Source organism: Typopeltis vanoorti, chromosome 16 (genome assembly GCF_054136105.1).
Source record: "Typopeltis vanoorti isolate ZY-2024b chromosome 16, IOZ_Tvanoo_1.0, whole genome shotgun sequence".
Lineage (NCBI taxonomy): Eukaryota > Metazoa > Arthropoda > Arachnida > Uropygi > Thelyphonidae > Typopeltis > Typopeltis vanoorti.
Window position 1 is genome coordinate 27,251,056 of NC_143564.1, and position 25,066 is coordinate 27,276,121.

The window sequence follows — 25,066 nt, forward strand, 5'->3', positions numbered from 1 at the left end:
AAGATTTCTGGAAAATTTTCTAGTGTTTTTTTTTCTTTTTTTCTTTGGGGGTGACAGGACCCCTTGTCCCCACTTTGGTGCGCCACTGATGTGCCGTTTTCAGTTAGCCAGTTGGTGATCAGATGGATGTCGTGTTGCTTATTTGTATTCGTATAAGCTGTGGTTGTGTCGTTGTGAATGGACACTTTGGTAGTGTCGTCTGCGTATTGACGATATTACTTTTTAGGGGTATGTTAACAAGAATCCGAGAAAGAACAGATCCCTATGGTACTCCACAAGTTTACGTTAGCTCTTTACTGTGTGCTGATTCTATACGTGTGATGTATACTGGAGTAGACATCTTCGATTCCGATATGTGTTAGTCTTCAACAAGGTCTTGTGTGTTAATATGTGAAACGCGTTTGTTGGGTCAATAAAAACAACTAATAATAATATTTTTATCTAACGCAGCGTTTAATAGGTAAAATCCTTGCTGGATCGTTGTTGTTCCTTTATTCATTTGAAAAGCACATTTTGTTTTTGGAATGATGTGGAATTTTTTCTTTTGGAATTTGTTAATTTTTTTTTTTTTTATGTTGCAGAAGGTCTTCATATTGCATTGACGGTTACGTCAAACCATGTCAAAACTGGTATTTTGTATATCAGTTATACTTGGAATTTTGGAAACGAAGCATTTGAGTTATTTTTGATCTTATATTTTTTATATTTACATAACACCCAGAAGTATGTCATTTCAAAGGGGACCGCAGGTTTTTAGATTTTGCCTGTAAACGGATGTAGATTTTTTCACCAAACTTAATTTAGTCTTTTATTTATTTATTTTGTAAACTTGATTTAATAAACATAGACAAAAATAGCCATTATTTATTAGTTATTGCCTGGTGCCTACATAGCCTTGTGATACGACGTGGACTTACAGGTTTAATTCTGGTCACCTCCTTGAAGAAATTTTCCACCACCCCTGTCAATTTCCAAGTTCGACAGGTATCTTTTTTTTTCTTTTTTTTTCCCTAAAAGACTCATTTGATAATTCAACAATCCAGAAACACTGACCAATTGATGCATTATATTCATATAGTAATATGAATATAATACATTATAATGTATAGCAATATATAGTTATCTCAGGGGCTCACATTGGTGAGTAGGAACATGGCAAACCAGAGATAGCCAACCTGATCTTACTTCCTACAATATACACTTGGTATATCATATCTGTAGACTGGTCTTCTGCTCTTCTTTCCTCGACTCTCTCTCTTACTTCTTACTCCTTCCTTCCAGTGCTATTAGAGCAATTCGAGGGCGGGGGGGGGATAACTCTTTCCTCTCAAACTGTAGTTTCCATTATCTACTAAAAAAAGGCAAGCCTAGTTGCCTTAAGGTGGCAGCCCCACCAAGGATACCTATCGTAATGCCAATCACTTGACATAGGGAAACACATATTACATTCAGGTCTCAACGAAATCCAAACCGGACAGAAAACAGGGAAAAAGACCGCAAACTGGAAAAGGTTAAGAAACTTTGTAAAAAGAAAAATGTGGTGAAATATGCTACGTGGAACAATAGAAGCTGATCACATAAAGAAGAAGAATTAGATAAAATTTTAAATGATGAAAATATAGAAATTGCAGTTCTTACAGAAACAAAAAAGAAACTTAAAGGAACAAAAGAAACAGCTAACTACAATATCCTATATAGTGGAGTGGACAAACAAATACCTGCAAAAGCTGGTGTAATGATTTGGATCCATAATTCAATTAATGCAAAAAATAACTCATTGTACATACTGGAATGAAAGGATATTAGAAGTGCGAATAAAATTAAATAAAGAAAATTTAGCAGTTGTTGGAGTGTATGCCCCGGAAGAAGGAAAAGAAGAAGGAAATTATTACTTTTACAAAGAGTTACAAGGAATATATGAAAAATTATATAAAACATACCGTATAATTATAGCCGGAGATCTTAATGCCAGAATAGGAATGAAAAAAAATTAACAATAATATACAAAAATTTGGAGAACCGACCGACAATAAACAAAAATGGAAAGCGACTCATTGATTATATAATATACAATCATTTGTATATTATATAATCAATATAATATCAAATACAATCAATATACAATCAAATAATAATACAAAAAATAATGAATACATTTTACAAAAATAAAAATATACATAATACATGGTGTGCAAAATGACAAAAATCAATAATAGACTACTTTATAGCAAATGAAAAAGCGGCAAACCTCTTCCTAGACATTAAAGTCAGAAGAGGGCTAGAAATCGGCACAGATCATTATTTAGTGCAGGCAAAACTAAGGTTTTCACCAAACTGGCTACAAAAAAATACAAAAAAAAAATAATAATAAACAAACTAGAGAAACAAAATCTAATCACAAAGTAAGACTACTAAATGATTCAAGTATAAGAAATTTATACCAACAGAGGATTAATAACTACTTAGAAAAAATACAAGAAAATGAAGACATTGAGAAAGAATGGAATAATATAAAAGAAATTATCGCATCAGCAGCATATAAAAGTCTAGGAACACACAAAAAATATCATAAAAATAAAAAAAATTACGTATATGGGTCATTGAAATAAAAACAATAATTGAAAATAAAAAGCTGGCTTTTAAAAGATGGTTAAGTAGCAAAAAAACAAGAAGATGAAATTGAATATAAAAAAAAGACGAGCAATAGCCAAAAGAGAAACCAGAAAGAGACACAGAGAAAGCTGGAGAAAATTTGCATCATATCTAGAAAATGACACATACAAAATAAGACCCAATGCGTGTAAAACACTAAAACACATGAATGCAGATATAAAAGAACGTCAAATATAAATTGTGAAATTGATGTAAAGAAATTCTTGGATTACTTTACAGATTTTTGGACGGATAATACTGGCATCAAAAAATTATACCAGAAACTTACAAAATATTTTAATGATAAAATAACAATGAAAGAATTAAAGGACAACCTAAATCAAATAAAAAATGGCAAATCAGCAGGAGAAGATGGGATAAACTCCGAACTGTATACATTTGCTGTTGAAAAAAATTCATCAAAGATTATTAAAATTTTTAAATAAAATATATACAAATGAACAAATACCAGTAGAATGGAATACAAGTATAGTAATACCTATATTTAAAAAAGGGGATAAAATAAAACCTGTTAATTACAGAGGTATTAGTTTATTGAATACTTGTTAGAAAATATATAGTAGAATACTTAATGAAAAACTAAAAATATACAGTGAACAAATATTATTAGAATGTCAAAATGGATTTAGAAAAGGATGATCTACCATGGATGCAGCTTTCTTTTAAAACTACTTATAAAAAAAAATAAAAAGAAAAATAAAAAGAAAAAGAAGAGAATGTAATTTAGAAACTCATATTTTGTTTATAGATTACGAAAAAGCATTTGACAAAGTAAAAAGATAAATACTGTTTGATATATTACAAATAATAAATATACCTAATATTTTACGACATGCAATATTGAATATATGAATATATATAAAGATAATGAAATAAACATAAAAATAAATAAAAAAACAATCTCTGAAAAACAATCTATAAACCAAGGAGTAAGACAGGGATGCACTCTATCTCCAACAAATATCTACATTAATGAAATATTAATACAGTGGTACACCTTAAACAATCAAGGTACAGAAATTTCCCGGAATAAATAACAAAATAAATACGCTGTTATTTGCAGATGATCAGGTAATAATATCAGATAAGGAAGACAATTTACAAAGCGCAATATATAATTTAAACGTTATAGTAGAACAGTTTGGAATGAAAATTTCCATAGATAAAACTAAAACAATGGCATTTTGTGGACAACTCCAGTTAGAAGCAAAATAGTTATTAATAATAAAATAATAGAACAGATAAATACTTTCAGATTATAGGTCTGATAAATAGAACACTCAATCCAAATATAGTACAAAAAAAAAGTTTGAAATTATATAATATTTTAGCACTGCCCACATTATTATATGGCAGTGAAATTTGTGCAATAAACAAACAAGATAAACAAAGAATAAAAACAAGTGAAATGAGATTTATGAGAATAATTGCAAAATACACATTATTAGACCAAAAAAGGAAGGAAGACATTTTAAAAGAACTAAAAACAAAATCAATAGAAGAAAACTTAAACAATTATAAACAAAAATGGATAGAACATATAAACCGAATGGCCAATACCCGATATCCCAAACAAATACTAACATAATAAGCCAGTTGGAAAGAAAAGGTAGGGTAGATCTCAAAAAAGGATATTGGATGGATAATGAGACCAAAACAGACCAATATGGTCTATACCCGTAATTAGCGTTATGATGATGATGACGATAATAATATATAGTATTTAGTATAGTGTAGTATATGAATATAATAGTTTAGTAATGCAAAACAGGAGTATTAGTTTCCAAAAGACGTAGGCACAACTAAAAAGAGTTTCGCCTATTCCATTTGGACAATAAAATAACTATAGCATTTATTTATAATTTGTCTATGTACTTAAGCGAAGCTGTGTACTTCTGTGCTAAATGAGTGAAAGAAACTCATTTAGCTTTCAGCGAAGCAGGGGATCGAAATTTTCGATGTAAATGCACGCTACAATTCTATTTAAGTAACAAAAATTAAATATTTTAAATAGTTACAATTACAAAATATTTTTATAAAGCTACTTTTGTAGTTCATTTATCGTGGCGCAACTAAAGAAACCAGCACAATTCCGGGTATCAAAAATTACTCACGGTCATTCTAGAAAAGGATTTAATTTAATATTGAGGTATTATCAACTGCTTTATTATTTGAATCCACAATTTGAAAGCATTCAATTATTCATAAAAGCTAAAGAAAACCAAAAAGATAGCAATGACTCACGATGGATGAAATTTCTGAATAATCGCCAAAAAAGTACATGTTGGTGCAAACGGGTTTGAAGGGATTAACAAGACAGCATTGCTTGTGGTCAGAATCTAACAATATGGTAGTATTCCGCACTTGCTATAAAAAGTAACTTCTCATAAGAACATCAAATATTTTCTTCAGGGCAGACGTCCTTACTTCAATGTGTCTTAATAGCAGCTCGAAACAAGCACACAATGAGCGCCTAAAAAAAGGTATCTAGCATAATATAGAATATATTTTCTATCATAAAATGTGAATTATTGTGATATTACGAAATATTTGAAATAACCTAATGCGATGAGAATTGACGTATCTGGTATAATATGAAACCACTATTGTAACAGTAACAATCCAGATCTTTCTGTGATACGTTTTTTCAATGTGTACCGAAGGACATGCAGAAGCAACTTAGACTATGAGGCCACGTGGGGTTTCTGGGAAAATCATATAACTCCAATTTTACTGAAAATGGAGTTAATATTATCCGCATATGTAAACTTTTACGCTCTATCATCTGGGAAAACCCTCTTTCTCCTGTGAGGTATAGTGTTGGAGTTATAGTCTTGGTCAATTTTCACTAAGTCCAAAAATGACATTTATAGCCTTTAAAATCACTTAGTGGATTTTCTCAGAACTTTTACATAATTACTCACAGCTATACAGGGAAAATCCTGTAAGTCAATGAACACTAGTGATAATTTTCTAAATAAAGTTGGTAATATTTGATTATATCACAACAATGCAAGAATTAAACAGTATATAATACGGGTGAGTATATTTTATCTAGTTTCATGTGATTTCTATAAAGAATTGTGATTTTCAACTTATTGACATTCTGAGGGAATATTATAACATAGTTCTTATGTTTGTGTTTCAGAAAATGCTACATCGGCAAAACCTTCCACAGAAGACGATGATATATGGAAAATAACTGAATTAAAACCCCTGTCGGTCGATGAAACATTAGATGTAACGTTCCTTATGGAACTAGATTTTTCAGTCTTCTCAGATGGCGATCCTCTCTGCAATCCGTGTACGGATAGGTAGTCTTCGACAGGTAAACCCTATAGCAGTTATGTTTTTCTAATTATGTATAAGTTGATATCACTGAGAATCTATAAAATAATAAAGGTCCTGTAGCAAAAATGCCCCAGTCATACTTAAATAAGAATATGGGTTCTAATTATGGCAGTATGATAGTCATTGTGCTCCCTTCCATCAGTTGTAAAATCTCTTCTTACAGATTTTCCTTTCGTTCTTTATATAGTGTTGTTATTTATAAACTTAAATCCTTATGTAATAGAATTAATTTACTGATTCCAGTGACAGCGCCTTGGAAAATCCATCATTTCTAAAGTTAAAATTTATAATCGTAATTACAGAACTTTCAGGTTGGATGATCACATTTATGTTACAAATTGTATTTTTATAGATTCAACAGAAGAAGCTATGCCAAGAAAAGTGAATAAAGAAATGTTTCAAACCAGATGATGGTGATGGTAAAGCAGTTGCTGCAACCTTTCACAATACAGCCAACAGTAAGCAAAATGTGAATGAAGGAAAAGAAGAAAGCAATGCTGCAATAGTTCACCAAAAATGTTCAAAATCTCCTAAGAGAGAGGTAGCTGGAAAAAATCTGACCCAAGCAAATGGAAATGTAATTTAGAGAAAAGGAAACGCAGTGAGGGACTACCGTATATGATTAAGAAGGAAGAAAGACCTGCTAAAGCTCCAAAACCTGTCAATTGTTAGCTGTAAGTGTGCGGAAAATATATCAGAAGAGGAAAGGGTGAAGATTTGTGGTGATTATTGGAGACTGGCAGATTATAAGAGGCAAAAGATTTTATTCTAAAAACAGTAATCAGTTCAAGTCCAGAAAGAAGATCAACAAAAGGTAGCGACCAACAACGTGGGGTGTTAAGGAAATATTTTTTTTAGGTAAATGGAAAAAATATTAGAGTGTGTCAGGCATTCTTTCTGAAGACCCTGTGTATAAGTAATGGTGTGGTTATAACTGCTTTTAAAAGTGGCAGCAGTGTTTTTGTTGGAGAAGATAAGAGAGGGAAAACTCCACCAGCAAACAAAACAAATCCTGAAATAGTGGCAGACATTAAGCGGCACATCGAAGTTTTCTAAGGGTTGAATCCCCATTACTGCCGGTCATCAGCCAAACGTCAGTATCTAGACCCTACTTTGAATATTAGTGACATGTATGATTTGTATAAGATGAAGTGTAAAGAAAATAATGAAGATTGTACTGTGTCCCTGTTAACCTACAGACGAATTTTTTGTATCAATTATAACAGCATTTTTCAAGCCAAAAAAAAAAAAAAAAAAGACCAGCGCCAAATGTGCTTCACTTTTGAACTCCCGAAGGAGAGAAAATGACTCAGCTTGAAAACGAATACCAAGCGCATTTAAAAAGGAAGGCAGAATGTAACAGTGCCAAGACATTTGATAAAGAGAAAGCCTCTAAAGAACCTGACTTTGTATCAGTGACCTTTGACCATTTGCTTACATATATTCTTTTCATTAATTGGCAATAAATGTAGTTGTATGTTCAAAAATGTCGTATGAATGATATATTTCAAGAAAACAATGTTGTAAGAAATATATGTTTCAAAAAAATAATTACCACTTTCATATTTAGATTTTTTTTAGAGACTTCGAAACTTTAACTCTCAGTTTTTCTCAAAATTTTGCAAAATGGAGTTAAGGATTTTCCCAGAAACTGTGTTTTGTGCTAGAGTTGCAGAATGAAAATCTCTACCACCTCTGTGACACCGGATAACTCACTCTCTGTTAAAAGTCTAAAGTTTCCACTCATCCTAGATGGAATATCAATCCATCTCTTTCCAACCGAGGGGAAATTTCGTACACTCCTGGTGAATAGGTTACGAGGTGCCTTTTCAATCGGAATGATGTCCGCTGACACTGGGAACAAATAGGGATGTTAGGTAACAGCATTAACATTTTGAAAGCAGCCATCGAAAGAGCCTTGAAGTATAACATTACTATACGTATATGATCTAAACCATTGCTTTAGTATGTGTTAATAACTTGAGTTCTTTCAGTAGGAAATTCACCCACGTGAATCTTCCTTACATTATTGGGTACCACTCAGCTTGTATAGTCGAAGGAGAAACCTATGAATGATTAATTATCTCATGTAGTGGTCTCTGTAATTTATTCCTGTAGTCTCTGGATTCAGATCTTTCAAATCTGGATTCAGATTCTGATTACTTTATTTTCAAGCCACACTACCCCATTAGAATCGCTACTTACATCACTGGAATCTGATTCGAATCTCCATCTGAAACAAGTGGTTTTCGAAAAGAGTAACGATGCCAACCCTCACATTTACCGCTTTCTTAGATATAGTTCTCATCGACATGGATTGATATTAACTCGTACCAAGAGTATCTAACTGAAAGGAGTAAAAAGTTAATATATTTGTTTTAAGTTCATTATAACGAATATATAAATGTTTATTTATTTATTACTTCAGCAGAATTTCCTCTCCCAAATAACTGTTGCCTTAGTATTCCGAACATCTTGCAGATGAAACATTATTAGATGAAGTTTCTAAATATAAAATCCAAAATATTCAAAATATGTAAAACCTTCCACCAACCCTTTTTTACCTTCCCTTTTTTTTTGAAAAAGGAATTCAAAAATACTTTAATTACAAGCGGCTAACATATTTAAAACTTTGGTAAAAGTTTAACATAGCTTGGATAAGTTCCTCCAGATCTTTCAACAATGCTATTTCTTTAGAGTATCGAAGTAACAAAATAAGTTCTACCAAGTTAGTTTCAACTTGCCGACAACGTTTCTCTTTCCCAATATGTCCTTTAGTACAAACAAGAGTAATTAAATTATGGATAACGGCATGAGATCCGAACACAAACACTGAATCACGAGTGACTGTAATAATCTCCCACTGTCAAATGGAATGTAGCTACAGGTGGTACGAGCTTCCGTATATCAACTTTAGCATTAAGTGCTGGTCGTAGTGCGTGGGTAACAAGTGCAGCGACAACTACCCTCGGAGGGATTGCTTGTAACTCATTCTTTCTGTCCGAGTGAGTTATCCATGTTACGTGAGGTAGAAGAAGAAACGGGGCAGATGATCAATATTTTCCTAACTCCAAGTGTGAGAGAAAATCAATAAGTGTCACTGAGACATTATTAGAGATTTTTAAGCTTTGCTCTGCAGGGCCTCGCCTAGCAAATAGAGTACCAGTACATCACCTTTATTTATTCTTCGTATAGTGCAGGGGTGTCATTCTTAGATGATTTCCGATAAATAAGGACCACGCATTTCAGAAAACTTCATTTTGGAAACGTATTTCCCTATGTGGAATGAGACTTTTCTTATCCCGATGAATAATATTCAATCCTATAAATGAAGTATATGTCGTAAGATCAACACAAATCACTTTAATTTGCTGTATTTCCAGTTGTGTGTGTGAATCACGCCCATGAAATGCATTTAGTTGAGAGAATTAAATAACAGGTGATGTCCCGAAATCCAAGTAGTATTTATTTGTACGTATATAGGGGTGTGTGCGTGCGAACGTGTCTCCTACAGTCTCTTTTTAGAGCTATGAGATTAAAAAACCAAAAAATCTAAAAAATTAAAAACCCACTAAAACACGACTTTAGTGGAGAGAAGGTAAAACACTACTACTCTGCACCAAAGATCAACTAAAGCAGAAAAACTCGGTGATTACAATCAAATTTGTAATGGCATTCTTCTAATATCAACCTAATGTTATAAATTTATCACGAGGATATGCAGACCTATTTGTAATTCATCACTTTGCAATCTACTAATTTGAAACTATTATTCGAAAGCTTGTGGATATAACAAATAATAATTAATTAATTAATTAATATTTGAACGAAAATTACATAATTCTCAAAGAGCTGCCAGGTCGAGTTGAAAATACATATCTTATCATAAAATTCATAATCTCAATAAAGGTCGAAACCGGTTTGGGTAGTGGCAAAACTTATCCGAGCTTACTCCACTTTTACCAGGAGTTGCCTCAGGCTTGAACCTACGTTCAGGCGCAAACTTGACTTACTTATCTGTCTGCTTACTTGGGAAAAAGGATTAAAGCCTAGCTTATAAAATTGCTTGGTATCTTTAATATACAGGTGTCCCAAAATTCACGCAAGAAGTAATTTTGATAGAAAACACAGGTTTTTAATTAAAAATTGTAATTTCTTATTGATTCGTAAAGTATACAGTATAGGGTTATGCATGGAATAGCATATCGGGTAAATGGCCTCCACGGCTTTGCTGGCACATACGCACTCTTTTGTCGAAATTTTCCATGACCGTTTTGCATAAATGTGGCTGAATTTCGTTGATACAGCGCTCAATTTCCTCCTTCAAGGCGTGGGTGGTCGTGGGCTTGTTGGCATAAACCTTAGACTTCAAAAAACTCCCAAAGAGAAAAAGTCCAACGGCGTTAAGTCACATGATCTGGGCGGCCAATTCTGATCACCAAAACGGGAAATTACACGACCAGGAAATGACTCTTGCAGTAATTGAATTGTTTCTCGGGCTGTATGGCATATGGCACCGTCTTGTTCAAACCACATGTCGTCCACATCCATATCTTGCAATTTAGGCACAAAAAACTGGATTATCTTGTCGCAATAGCGAGCACCATTAACTGTTATTGCCTTATCAGCCGCATTTTCGAAGAAGAATGGACCGATGATGCCTTCAGCCCAAAATCCGCACCCAAACAGTGACACGTTGTGGATGCATTTGTTTCTCAACAATCACTCGTGGATTTTCTGAACCCCAAATGCGACAATTTTGTCGATTAACGAAGCCATCAAGATGAAAATGAGCCTCATCGCTGAAGATGATTTTGTTCGAAAAATAAGCATCCACTTGTTGTTCCATAATCCATTCGACGAACTCTCTTCGCTGTGTGTGGTCAGTAGGCTTCAGTTCTTGAGTCAATTGAACTTTGTAAGCATAAAGATGCAAATCTTTCGTGAGAATACGTAGAGAGCTTCTCGAAACGCCCAATTCAAGACCACGGTGCCGAATTGATGTTCCTGGACTCTCAGCAACACTCTCACGAACTGCTTCGATGTTTTCTGTCGAACGACTTGTTGAAGGACGGCCAGAGTGTATAAGATCACTAATTGATACAGTTTCCTTGAATTTTTTAATTAATATTTTCACAGTTGATGAAGTTAAATCACTATTCCGACCATATTTTGTGCGAAAATTGAGAACTATAGCTGCCAAACCTTCGTTATTTTTAAAATATTGCTCAACAATGAAAATGCGTTGTTTTTTCGTGTAGCGCTCCATTTTTAATAACCCTGAACTGTCAGCTGTCACGCTGTCTTTTTTTTTTTTCTCGTTGGGAACACTTTACCGCACCAATGGCGCTAAATTTAAATCTTGCGTGAATTTTGGGACACCCTGTATGTATGTATATATATATATATATATATATATGAAACGTACTATTAACTCTGGGTTGGGATATGTTCATTTTTCTAAATTAACTGACTTAAACCCGAGAGTTATAACACAATGACATTTATTTGAAAAAAAACGCAACATGTTTCGTCAAGAATGACTTCTTCAGGCGATAAGAACATAGAAAAGATAATAAAAGACACTTAAATTAACATTGACACACTCCAAAGCTATACAATTACAAAGCCATAATATTCGACTGTAAATTACAGTTATTATGAGCTTGAACTACAGTCCGAGTTAATGTTCTATTGTTGTGCACCTGTGCGTGTGTTGAATCACGCGATCTCCAGTATCTAATAATAGAGTTGAAAGAGTCAACCAAATTATAGCTAAGATTATTATTCAAATGCAAAGGGTCTAAGGTGATTTCCCTTGACTCGACAATGCGGCGCTCTATTTCATCATGGCAGATGTGTAGGTTTGAAGTCAATGTCCAATTTATTTCATGTTGGTGGCCTTCGTTGTTCGTGTTTATTGAAAGCAGGACATGGCCCGACAGAGCAGTTGCTCTGGTTCTCTTATAAGCAATGTCTCTCTAGTGCTCCTCGAGACGTAGTAAGATAGATTTCTCTGTCTGCCCATAGTAAGGCTTTCCGCATTCACAAGTGACCTTGTATACACCTGGGAATTGTAGAAGGTTGTGAGGTTGTTTATAGTTGTTGAAGCGTGATATTATTTTTGGCAGAGTCGAGAAGCACGTTTTTATGTTAAACTTCTTTAGAATTCTGCTCAGCTTTTTGGATAGTGTGCTGATATATGGCAAGACGATATGACCTTTGGAGTCGTCCTGTGTCTCTACGTTGTTACGTTGACGGCGGGATAATTGGTTGTTAATACTTTTTAAAGAGTAGCCATTGTTTTTAAAGGTCCATTTAAGATGTTGTAGTTCCTTTATCAGTTCTTCTTCATCTGACAGTACAGATCTTGCACGATTCGCTAGAGTTGATATAATACCCAACTTTTGCGCTGGATGGTGATGGGAGGACGCATGCAAATATCTGTCTCTTGCATTTTTATTCCAAAGACTACAATCTAAATATCTATCAATGGTTTTCAAATCTCTTTTCAACCAACCTTCCCTACACATTCCCCAAAGGAATTGTAGAAAAGGTAGAATTCTCTAGCTCTTCACTAACTTTTGGAAGTTGAGGCTAAAGAATCTGAACCTCCTCATCCGTAAAATCTACGATTTGTAGATTTCATAGATGAGAAGATTAGGAAGTACAGTGCCGCCATCTTGCGGCAATTATGGTCGCAATCTCCTTAGTAAGCTAGTATACTAGTATAGATTTACAGTGCGTTTTTTTTAATATTTATTTTATTTTATTTATTTATTTACATCAGAGTTAAAAAATAAAGTTTGTATGATGATAAAAAAAATCGCTACTTTCCTACATTAGCAGGTAAGTAGCATATTTTGCGAGGCTAATCAACTTGGAAATCGGCGTGGGGGGGGGGGGGGGAAGAAAATTGTTTCTCTTCTGAGAGCATAGCGTTAAGGACACGGAAGCACTACAATAAGCACAGGCACTAATAATAATTTTAAAAAATTAACTTTTACTAAAGCATTAAAAATTGCTCCCAGCATCGAACAGCAGATCGACTCAGTCCTGATGAGTTCTGAGGCAGCACATATTTTTTGTACGTTTCTGTTAGAGCGCTGGTGTGGTGAGTTCACGTTAAAGACACCTAAATACCGCAAAAAGTTTTAGCAGTACTCTTGTTGAGATCTAGGGAAGTCAAATCAGTTGACGCCCTCAGAAACCATGCAATGCCAGGAACCCACACATCCGGAACGTTTGCTGGCTGATCATAATGTGGCAGAACTCGATCGTTTCTGATACTTGCAGGTAATCCTTGTGGTATCAGAAAGATCATATAATATTGCAGCATGTGTAAGAACGTTCCTGTGGCTTCTACATAAGAATGGTACAGTTAAGAAATCTGAAGCCAAAGACACCACGTTTATTTTTGAATTGTTATGCTCTTGTGGGAAGAAGGAGCAACCAACCAATTCCGCGGGATTATCGGTTACGGAAACTTACGGTAAAATGTGTAGGCCTTCACGAAAGCGTAACATACCGGTATACGATGAGGATGCTCTTGTTCCATAACAATGGGGTTTTCACTTCCCGAAACTGAACGTCGGTGTCGGTTTATCTTCCCAGAAATGTGAACGATTGCTTCGGCAAAGGACATAGTCGCGACATGCATTATCATCATTCATCCACGATAATATTTCCATTGTGAAAGTGTTCCCGTTAAGTCTTCTAAACCCGTGAAATATGTAGTTTACGACAGGACCCGATGAACAGTTATAGGACGGGTATCTTCGATATGTTCTCGTATCATCTCAAGTTGATTTGATTCCACAGTCAGGTTAAAGCTTCCTCAACACAGAACTCATTGTCGACAATTGTTTATGCCATGCCATTACTATTCTATGTAGTTTAAGCGGATCCTGCCCGATTCGCACAGTAATGGAAACGTAAATTCAACAAGACTAAATTGCATTGTTGATGCACTGTGATGGCCACTATTTTCTCACTTGGGCCATACACGCATGTACAACGCAGTAGACAAGTTCATTTCTGTGGGTCATTAAAATTTGTTCAGTTTCTGCGTTTGAGTGGTTCTATCAGTTATAAACACCGATGGAACCACGTAATTCTGTAGGACAGTGTATTGGAAATGTTGGCCTCACATTTACATAGTCGAATAGGCAAAATTATGTGACATTATTAAAAAATTGTTCATTTTATAATTTGTTCCCATTTTTGAAATAGAGTCGATTTACTGCTTCATTTGTATATATTGCAGCACCAGCTTACTAATGACACTAATTGAAATACAAGAAGATATCGTTGAATAAATTAGAATCGTCTCTATACTAAGTGAGGGTTGTGTTGAAATAATTCCGATACTTACGATCTCATACAGACATGATGACTGCCGAGTCTTTTGCAAACTAACCCATCACAACATGGCAATCGAACGTATAATCCGTAGTACGACCGCTGGAAACCACATGGGGAATCCTCAGAAGCACAAACGAAACGTTTCTATAAGAAATAATAATAATAATATAATATATTCGATTTTATTAAATTAATAAATATATAATAATTGGAACTAAATATCTTAACAAGAGCAAAGTATCAATCCTTCGAGAAAAACTCGAAAACGTTTAGATGCGAAGCCCTGTGAAACTTTTCAGATATCCTCTCCTTTTTATTTTTCTTGTGCCTATATTCGATTCCTTTCTTCCAAATTTATATCAATTCACTTAAATAAAAATGAATCTCTCGCTCTCCCCATTGTTATCAGTTTCTAATATCAAGGCATATCACGTGCTGCTGTCCTATTGTCACCAAACTTGCGAAACTGTTTAGAACCTAATGTGCATTATTCAACAACTTAGAAAAGAAATATGTGTAGTTTATAACTAGTTCAATATGTGTAGTTTATACATTTCTTCTACTTTCTTTTTTCACTGTACAAGTTTAATTAGCACTGCTGCAAATTTGTTATATGTAAACCTATTTTAGTGCAATTACTTTTGTTATGCACCCATCGTGACGAAAAAAAAGAAAACTTCAGATAGTAAATACATAGCAAAGGTTATTTCAGTTGGAATGGAGCTGCACTTATCCAAAGATAAGTTGTTACGTAATATAAATTACCACAATCAAATAGTTATTAATTTGAATTTTGTGTACCCAAGAAAAGTAAGGCGTTAGAACATACCTGAAGTTTTGGAGGTAAGGATGATTCTACATTTGGTATTTAATTTGAAAATGGCGTCGAAAAAAGAGTGGAAATAATGTGAAGATAGGGAACCAATAAATAACAAGATAAAAAGGGAAGATTGAAACATGGCTATGTGAAAAGGATAAAGGACAATAAATCAAAATATAAAATATAAATCAAAATATGAATTCAAATATATTAGAAATTAAAAAATAAAATAAAACGCATAGTAAGCAGCGACATAACGATGTGTTGGCCATGTCAGAGAAACCATCATCAGGTAACAGAAAGAGAAAACATGCTATGAGGGCCATACTTATGCACAGGGCTCTAGCTGGTGATCCCGAAAAATTAGGGCCAATTTAAGGAGGAAGAAACAATAAGAGGGGGCACTGCAGTACTGTAGCGCCTCGGGCCACTAAACTACCTTTTGAATACTGAAACCTTACAAACTACGTAACCAAAAAAAAAGGCCCTGAGTACGTACATACTGTGACGAGAAATGACTTGCAGGAATGCAATATGTAAAATGAAACAATTCAGGAACGCGTCATGGAATTCCTAATTATCGTGTATGTGTGTGTGTGTGTGTGTGTGTGTGTGAGAGAGAGAGAGAGAGAGAGAGATCAAGCTGATGCAAGGATGTAAGGGTATGTATCTGAACTATTGCCATACAACAACAAATTAATAACGAATAAATAATCAAGACATCCTCAGATAACCTTATACAAGCTTCGAGTATACATGCAATTTATACCTCATTTACAACCAATATTATTAAAGATGAAGAAAAAAAAATTCACTTATTGCAAATACGTACTTAAAAAAGGTAAAACACAACATTATTATTATCATTTATATATTTTAAATAAATCCGCTGAGTTTCATTCCCTATGTATAGAAAGTAGGGTAGGCAGTTTTAAGCCTTATCCTAATTTTTGGAGATTCAGGAGGGAAGTTCAGTCTACACTGGCAGCTGGTCAAAGGCTATCACTAATCGTAAATGGCATCTGATGAAGAGAGGTAGACAAGTGCCACCATCTCGTGGTTCTAACCCTAACACAGTATATCATTTGTTGAAAATAGTATGAGTTCTAAGGTCGATTTTCTCGCGTTTACGGGAAGACCCGAGTATATAGTTGACAGCTAGATTCAAACTGAAAACGGCTTTCTTCGGGAGGCCTATGGATGCAAACAGTACTTCCACATGGCTATACAAGCCTTCCATTCATGCATATTTGTATAAAAACAGTTATCTAGCATTTGGTGCTGAATTTTGGGGTAAATAGAAAATGTAATAATATGTTGTCTTTTTCTAAATACATTGTATATGCGAGGATGATAATAAACGTTCCCATCTGTCCAATAATAATGATAACAATAAATGAATTATATTCTTAGTACTGCAAATTTAAATATTTATTATAGCCTGTACTGAATATTTCTAAGGAAAAGTTGTACTGTTACCTAAATTGTAAAATATGGATGTAACTTATTTGAGAGACAATAAAACTTTTTAATCTTAATTTCACACAACATAATTAAATAGTAGTTAGAAACTAAAATATTAATTAGAAAAAACGTAATTACTACGTTATCTTCCACACGTTTAAGAATGAATGTTCTGAAAGAATAATACAGTTTATGCGCATCTCTGAGTATGTAGGAGGAAAACTAAACAAGAGCACCAGTGTGTGTGTGTGTGTGTGTTAACTTCCTGTTTTTGTCCTTGACTTATTTTCCACATCTTTTTCAATTATATAGCACATTGTCAACAGCTTCTGTTTCTGTTTCAAAGAAAATGTAGCATAATTTTTATAAAGATCATGAATGACGCTATTTTATGACATCTCATTTATTTGTTAGGCCGCATGACCTCTGACGGACAATTCTCTTTAATTTTCTAAACCTAATTACGAAGAGAATGCGATTAATCCTATCTACACTGTCCGCGATGTTTGTAAGATGAGCAGTTTTTCTTAGTGTGGGTGGAGAGGGGAAACACTGCCCTAGGTTTTAAGAGGTATTCCAATATAAACTAGTTTCTAAATCTTCAGTTCAATGTTTTACGAATGTTCCTCTCGTCAAAATGAGAACTGAATCCAGACGTTTAATCCGAAAATAACATTATCTAATCTTCCCTTGAGTCATCTAATCTTCCCTCTGTTAGGTTCGATGGTCTGTCAAGGTCAAGTAATTGGCTTCTTGAGAACCTAACGAATGCTCTGATAGAGCTGTTAATTCTATCTGCACAGTGTATTACGGTTGCCATTATGTGGGTTCCACTGGCCGGTTTGATTGGCCAGTGAAACCCACATTATAGTAAACAAAATGTATAATATATACAGATGCTTTTATTCTGTGGGGTATCACGATTTGTTATAACTATTTTTGTGAAACTACTTCTCATGGAAGCATGGGGTGTATCCCATGCATCTTCTGCAATTCCATGGTCCTACACACTAACTCGGTTTCTGCAATTTTATTCCTGTTTGCATTTCTCTTTCCTTTGACTAATTGTTCTTTTAGATTATTTTAAACTTAAAACTTATTTCTTATTACATATGTGATATGCTTTTGTTGTTTTACTATGCTTATTTCTAATTACATAAGAATAGTTACACAACAATAATTACATTCTTAGTTACATTTCGTCCTGTACGCTTATTCCCTCTGTTTTACTATATTAATAACTTTTAGGGACTCTCTCTCTCTCTCTCTCTCTCTCTCTCTCTCTCACACACACACACACACACACACACGCGCGCGCGCGTATAAAAATTCTTCTTCCTGGTCAGCTATTTAAATGATTGACTTCTTTAGGTTGACGGGAATTGGTGAACTCCCAAAGACTCCCACCCTTGCTCCATCTATTGCAAAAGGATAGAGTTCCACATTGTATCTCGAAGATACTGATGGAACTTTGTCAGTATATCTGCTTCACAGGGCCGAATGCTGGTCTTGAAATTCACGCTTGCTCTTGTTATCATTCAGGGAGTGAGAGGTTATTATGTTATTATGTTATGTTATTATTATTTGACACCTCCAGGGAGTCCAAAGACTCATCGAGGGAGAGTGTACCAACAGCATCGAACGATTGTATCCCCTTACAACTGCTAACCGCGCTCAAACTTACTTAACTGAGCCATTAGTAGCAGAGGCTCTACCAATCGACCAACCTTTGCCGGCATTGTGTGATTGAAGTCTGATTATCGGAATAATGAATTACAGTTCTGACCATTTAAAACTATATATTTAGAATTTTATATACATTTAATCATACAAATAGAACATTTATTTTACTAATGATATTCTATCTTTTTCAATTTAGCTACTTGAATACAAATTCTACCCTACGGTTCTTCTTTATGAAAACTAGTCAATAACATCGTCATAAAAAGTTGGTTGTAACTTAATTTTCTCAAGCAACACGCACACTTGTAAAGGCTGGCTGAAGCTCACTGGCTAGAGCTACGTTGACTGCGTGTGGCCTGTGTTTAAGCAACAGAGTGAGACGACATGAAGGGAGCTGAAATGGCTATGCGCCCTCATGAAATCACAGCGCTGCAGCGAGGACCTGGAAGCTCCGATAACCGAGCAAGCCAAGATAGCTTTGACTAGACGAGCAAACATCGGCCTTCGATACACAACGCAAAGCTCAATTATTGCTTAAAACGTCTTCTGTCTACAAAAATAAAAGCCTAAATGGAATGCTTATAAATGCATGCATTGTTTAACAAATAAATATTACTTCTTTCTCAATTAATGAGCTTGTGCAACAAGCATAGCAAACATGGAGAATTCGACCCGGCTGCTTCATCTTTCCTTTCATACATATAGTCACACCTATATGTACCATAGGTATACATAGTTATGATAATTGCGTTCTTTGTACTATATTTCTCATTTAGCCAAAATAGTACTTTTCATTTATTACTGGAATCTGTGGCATCCATTATTTCGCAACACTTTAGATTTTCTCCGTGTTTTTCAATAAATCATTCTGCCATAAAGTGTTCTGGTTCTCTGAAAAAATCGGCAATTTGTAGAACTATCCAACGGTTATGAGCTAGGTAGGATCTGCTGATTATGTCATTACGATCGGAATCTATTTTATTATGTTTTTAAACAATTATTTTTTTAATACGGCTTTCTTTTTTAGAGGATATTTATTAGATTGGGGGGGGGGGGATTTTTCTTAGTTAACAAAAATCAGAATAGAAATACGGATTTTTTTTTTTTTTAAGTTCTAATCAGAAGCTACCAAAAATATATTTAGCCATTATATTATTTACTTAGTTTTTACTGTATATTCTATAATGAAGGTAGCTGGTATTGATGGCTAAGAATTTATTGAACACTAAATTAAAAAGTTTCTACGCTAAAAAAAAAAAAAAAAAAAAAGAAAGTTTCAATCATTTATATATTATATTGAAAGTTATTAGGTGACATCCCCTAGGGCTCAGAATATTTCATCTTTAAACTGTATGTTTGAGCGATGAAAAAAAAAAAAAAAAAACACGCTACTTCTGGGTGAGATCTAGTTCTCCCAATTGCCCTACGGAAACGCATTTAAGTTACTATTTAAGTCGCAAAGTCTACGAATGCTATTAAGTTCATCACTACAGTAACGAGGGTATGAAGCGCCTGTGACAAGTTTCTAACTTGCGCCCCCTAACCAAAAAATTGACAAAAAGTTTGAAAAATTTAAATGTAACAAGTTAAATTTTACTAAATGTTAAATAATATGTTAAATACTTACTATTAATCCCATCAAAATGAGTTGCAGTGTGTTGTAGAATTTGTTTGTCTAAAGTGACGTATTGCCGAAATTTAAAAATACAATATAAAATAGCTGACTTTTATATCTATTTATTTATTTTTAACGTTTTGAGTCCCAATCCTAGTTGCGCCAGCCGCGGGTGCCTCTTTCACCACGTTACGGAACTGAAGTTCACTGTGGCAATCACGTTATATATATTATTTATTTCGTAAGCTACTGTTAAGATATTTTTTTTAACTCTCCTTGAAGATTAAAGTACTTAAAAAAAAAAAAAAAGCAAGCTAATGTCGTTTGAAGTAGGTGAAAGTGAAGTAAAATATATCCCATATGTTTGTCTTTGCAGACCATTTAAAGTATTAATTATATGAAAGTCTTCATTCCTTTATTATTTTTGTAATATATCTCTTATTTTTTAATTAAAGTTATATTCTAATTTTGCATTAGTAATAGAATATATTCGTCTAGACGCGAAGAACATCAGTTTGCTAAATCGTAATCTTTAGGCTTTGTTCTGATACGTAATGACCACCTAGTCTTGAAAATCCATGGCACATTAAACTGAACGTAGCGAAAGATTATTAAATTCTGACCTTTATAAACTATACCACTTATTGCTGCTATGAGCAATATGTGGCTTAAGATGTTTATTAAGACTGTATTAGAAAAACAAACCATTTTTAGCTCTAAAAAAATGAAATTAATCATTTCAATTACGTAGCATACTTCAGATCTCTCCTTGTGACACAGCTATATCCACCCACGACGCCTCGTAATTTATGAACGAGCTCTGACCTTATTAAGCTGAAGTACACAGAACGTAATAAATTAAATCCTGTTTCTTTTAAGGAGAGCAGAAATATTTTAAAAATCCAAGAACAAAAAGAATAAGTGGTATTAAAATAAACTTTTAGTCAGTGTTTGTTTTTTCAACAAAATGCAAAGAAATAAATTCAGTTTCTCTCTCTCTCTCTCTCTCTCTCTCTCTCTCTCTCTCTCTCTCTCTCTATCTCTCTCTGAGCCTCTCCGACTGTAAAAATAATAATAACAACAACAACAAATATTTTTCTTCACCTGTCATGCGAGCGAAGAGTTTCCTTAATATTCCCTGTCTATATATCGAAAATGGATTGTTTTCGTGATCTTTTCTGAACTCTGGTGATCAAAGATAACATGGCCGTGTTTGATATACCATTATAAATTATGTCAACACGTGGTTCAAAGAAAGCCCTTACACACGCTCTTGGTTTACGATGGCTATAACTAGTGCTTAAGATAACTCTCATCAAAACGTAAGGTGAACGTCAATAAAGAAAAGAAAAACAACAAAGAAAATAAAGCACAAACTCGACGTCTTTTTTTTAACACTACACTCAAGCGACAGCAATTAAGCCCTCTATAATTAATTTCCTTGTTAGACGAAATTCTAATGTTTTACGTACTGAGTTTGCTTAGCGTATGTATTGTAAACAAACAATTAATAATACCACACGAGATTAATTTGTCACTGAAACTTTATTTTTGCAAGTAACACTTTTTTTTTTTTATTTAAATGTATTCTCCTAATAGAAAGTGATCTTAAAATGTACTGCTAATAAAACAAGCTTTACAACCTTTTGGCAGAAAAAGCCGAAGCTACCAATAGACCTTCAAGGGGATATAAAATCACCACTACAATTTCTCAGATAATGGAATAAAAATTATAATAAACATTTTAAATTTTTCAATTGCGTCTTCAAATATTCTTCTCAACACACATAACGAACATCGAATTTGAATCAAAATACAACCGTAGGAGGAAGCAAATTAAAAAAAAAAAAAAAAACATTAAGAAGCAATATCTTTAAGGAATAAAAAAATAACCTAAAAAATCCTTAAATGAAAATGAAAACATAGTAATAGTCAATCAACGCAGATAATATAATGTCATTGCATAATCCTAAATATAGTGGACTACAATGATAAAATCAACGAATTATTGTCAGACAGGTCAAAATATATGCCAATAGCCAATAAATAAGTCCACAATTAAAATAAAAATAAACTCTGTTTAGATAATCGTTTAGATTATATTCTGTTTAGATAATACTTCAAGTTAGCTTACTAAATTTATTGGATAAATGAAAAATATTGTATCTATACACACGAAGGCAAAGTGGGCTACCTAAGGTCAGCAACCCTGGAACCCTGAACTTCTATCGTGCCATCGTGGATGCCTTTAATTGTCCGTCCTGTCAACTTGCTAAACACTCAGAAATCAACCATGCAGGCAAGAAGATATCTTCTTAAATTAAAAACGCCACATAATTTAAAATTCAACTTGAAAGTTGTTCTAATTGAACAACCTTCAATTAAAAGTGAATAATAGCTTATTTACCCCCCCCCTTTCAATCATAAAGTCTAATTTAAGAATATAGATAATATGCTATTCCTGTTAACCATTTGGCCTAGTGCACCCTTCCCCGGAACTTACAGACTTTCTAAGATTTTTAATATCTATCCTCGAATTAGTTTCACCTTCGAAATAGAGAAAGAATGGACCTTGCCCTTTTGGATACTCCCATTACAAGGCAATCAGATGATATTTCATATTATATTCTAACATAAACCCGCAACCAACTTTAACGAAAACATTAGCTCCCTTATGAACGCGCGAATTTTGTCCTTAGAACCACCAATACATAAGCTCTGTTACCATTATTGTTAGGGCTTATTGTTCATTTAAAAATGAACAATAAGCCCTAACCCCAAAACCAGATGATACACACCGTCCTATCCTATCCTTCTCATCCGTCTTGGACTGGTTGAGTCCCCTCCTAATGAAGGGTTAGTGGCGAATTAATGCAGCCGGTTCGCCACTCCTCTGCTACAACCCCTAAGGGCGATATTCATGACTGTATCCGTGTGTGTTCACGGGGCCGTCTTGCGGGATGAACAAACCCAGATAAACTGGGTGGAAAAACCCTGCTGTCCACACCCAAGACTGGTTAACTTGGCTATGGCTGAGGAAGATCCTTAAGCTCCTCACGTCATCGACGGGAATCGAACCTAGGACACTCCTCCTTCCCCAGACATATGGTTGTGAAGCGCATGTCCACTAGGCTAACCACGCGGACTACACACCCTCTACCAAAATAACAGATAGACTGAGATATCTTCAAAAACGTCACAGGACTAGAACAGTCTACAAGCCACTGAACAAAGTTTCTCTCCTCTTGATGAAGTTTAAATCGCTGGGATCCTCTTTTCATTCTGATGTCACTTGTCTGTGTATCACTTGTCAATGTGGCAGACAATCACAGTCAGGAAAAGAAAAAAAAACATAAATACATATAATATTGCAACATGCCTTAAATGAAATTCACTTCTTTAGGTGAAAAAAAGCAAAGTTATTGCTCAAAATCTAACTTCGAATCGAAAATATTGTTCTTGGAAGTGGCTCACGTTCTGCAAATTTTAGTGCAACACTTCTTCTTATTTTTTTTCTTTCAGCATGAATTACAGAAAATCGCCACAAGAAACACAACTGTAGTCTCTAAGCACTGTTCTTGTTCTCCAAGTTATTTCGTTTTCTGCCTTTACTGATCAGCGTGTGTCTTTCAGCTACTAGATCATATATTTATCTTGAGAAAAAAACAGGCATGAAAATATTTAATTTCGTTATTAAATTACTTATAGAAAAATAACAAGCGCCGTTTAATCCCTTATAGGATGCAGGCAAGCCCTATCTAACTTTTAGAGGCTGAGTGGGCAGTGCAATCTCCACCGTTAGCCAATCAGAAAAAGCTGGCCTGAGACTATCATTAATTTTAAGCGGCATTCAGTGAGGAGACGCTAAACAAGTGCGCCAGCTCATAGTCCTTAATCCTAACACAATATGTTATTGTGTGAAATAGTGCGGGTTCTAAGATCGATTTTCTTGAGTTTATGGCAGTGTTTCTCAACCTTTTTTGGATCATGCCCCACCTCAACGTCTCAAAGATTTTGATTCCCCCCCTCTAGCATAATTGTCAGCCAAATTCTGAAAAAGTATAATATAAATATGTATAAATATGTACATGTACATTTTCTAATCCCCCTCCCCAAATATTCACATTGTCCCTCTGCAGGGTGTACGCCCCACGTTGAGAAACACTGGTTTACGGGATGAAAAATGTGAATTTCCTGGAGAAAAAAATTCTTTCGTTCCTGTTTCACTCTTTAATTTTTCTAGTAAACTTTGATATCGATGGTTAAGATCTCCGTATTTTTATTTTAATTTTGGCTTAATCAGATGATGTGAAGGTAATGCAATTTGAATATTAGGTTTTATGCTTATTGGTGACTGATTTTCCCCTCTCTAATTCGAGCGTTTAACTGTTAAAATGTTTCGAAATTATTCCGAAGTAATGGTTCTTAATAATTCACTTTTGGCTGGGTAAGGTTTAAGAAAACTGATATTTACTATCACATTCCAGGTATATTTAAAAATCACTGTTAAAATTTAGAATCATTTCATGTTTCTATCAGAATACCACCATGATCGCAAAATTAAGCAAAACGAAATTGTATCTACTGTTCAATTATGGACATCATTTGCTGGCTTGTATATACAACCATTTCTTCGCATTTGTTTACAATCATTTCTAATGATTGTAAATGATTTTTAATGGCAATAAGTTTTAAAAGAGGTATACCGTGAGTAGACATATCGATACAAAATTAATAACGGAAAAAACTCACGTACAAAGATTATTTAATAGTATAATTTTCGCCTGTGTATCACAGGCATCTTCTGTACATTAAGCTCAAATTAAACAATAACTGACTCTTCATATATCTAATAACTGACAATTCCAAAAAGCGCCACCTAAGTAGCTGGTGTAAGATAACTAAAAAGGTCAATAACTTTCCTAAAAATAAAAATAAATTAATGGCAATGCATAAAGTAAAATTCAACTTCAGTGTAACAATTAATTTTTGTTTTTGTTGAAAATCACTCATATTTCTTTTCATTATCAGCATACCGCAGAAATTAATTTTGTACTACTTCTTTAAGAAGTCTTACAAAATTTATCTTGGTGTAC

At 34.1% G+C, this 25,066-nt stretch overlaps 1 protein-coding gene across 1 annotated transcript in view; it reads right to left on the reverse strand.

The window, feature by feature from the left end:
- Positions 1-25,066, reverse strand: part of LOC150097903 (uncharacterized) — a 57,099-nt gene that overhangs the window by 3,408 nt on the left and 28,625 nt on the right. Inside the window, exon 3 of the mRNA XM_090405953.1 lies at positions 14,399-14,532. Within this exon, the coding sequence (XP_090262079.1) occupies positions 14,399-14,532 (134 nt within the window). The remainder of the gene's footprint in view (positions 1-14,398; positions 14,533-25,066) is intronic.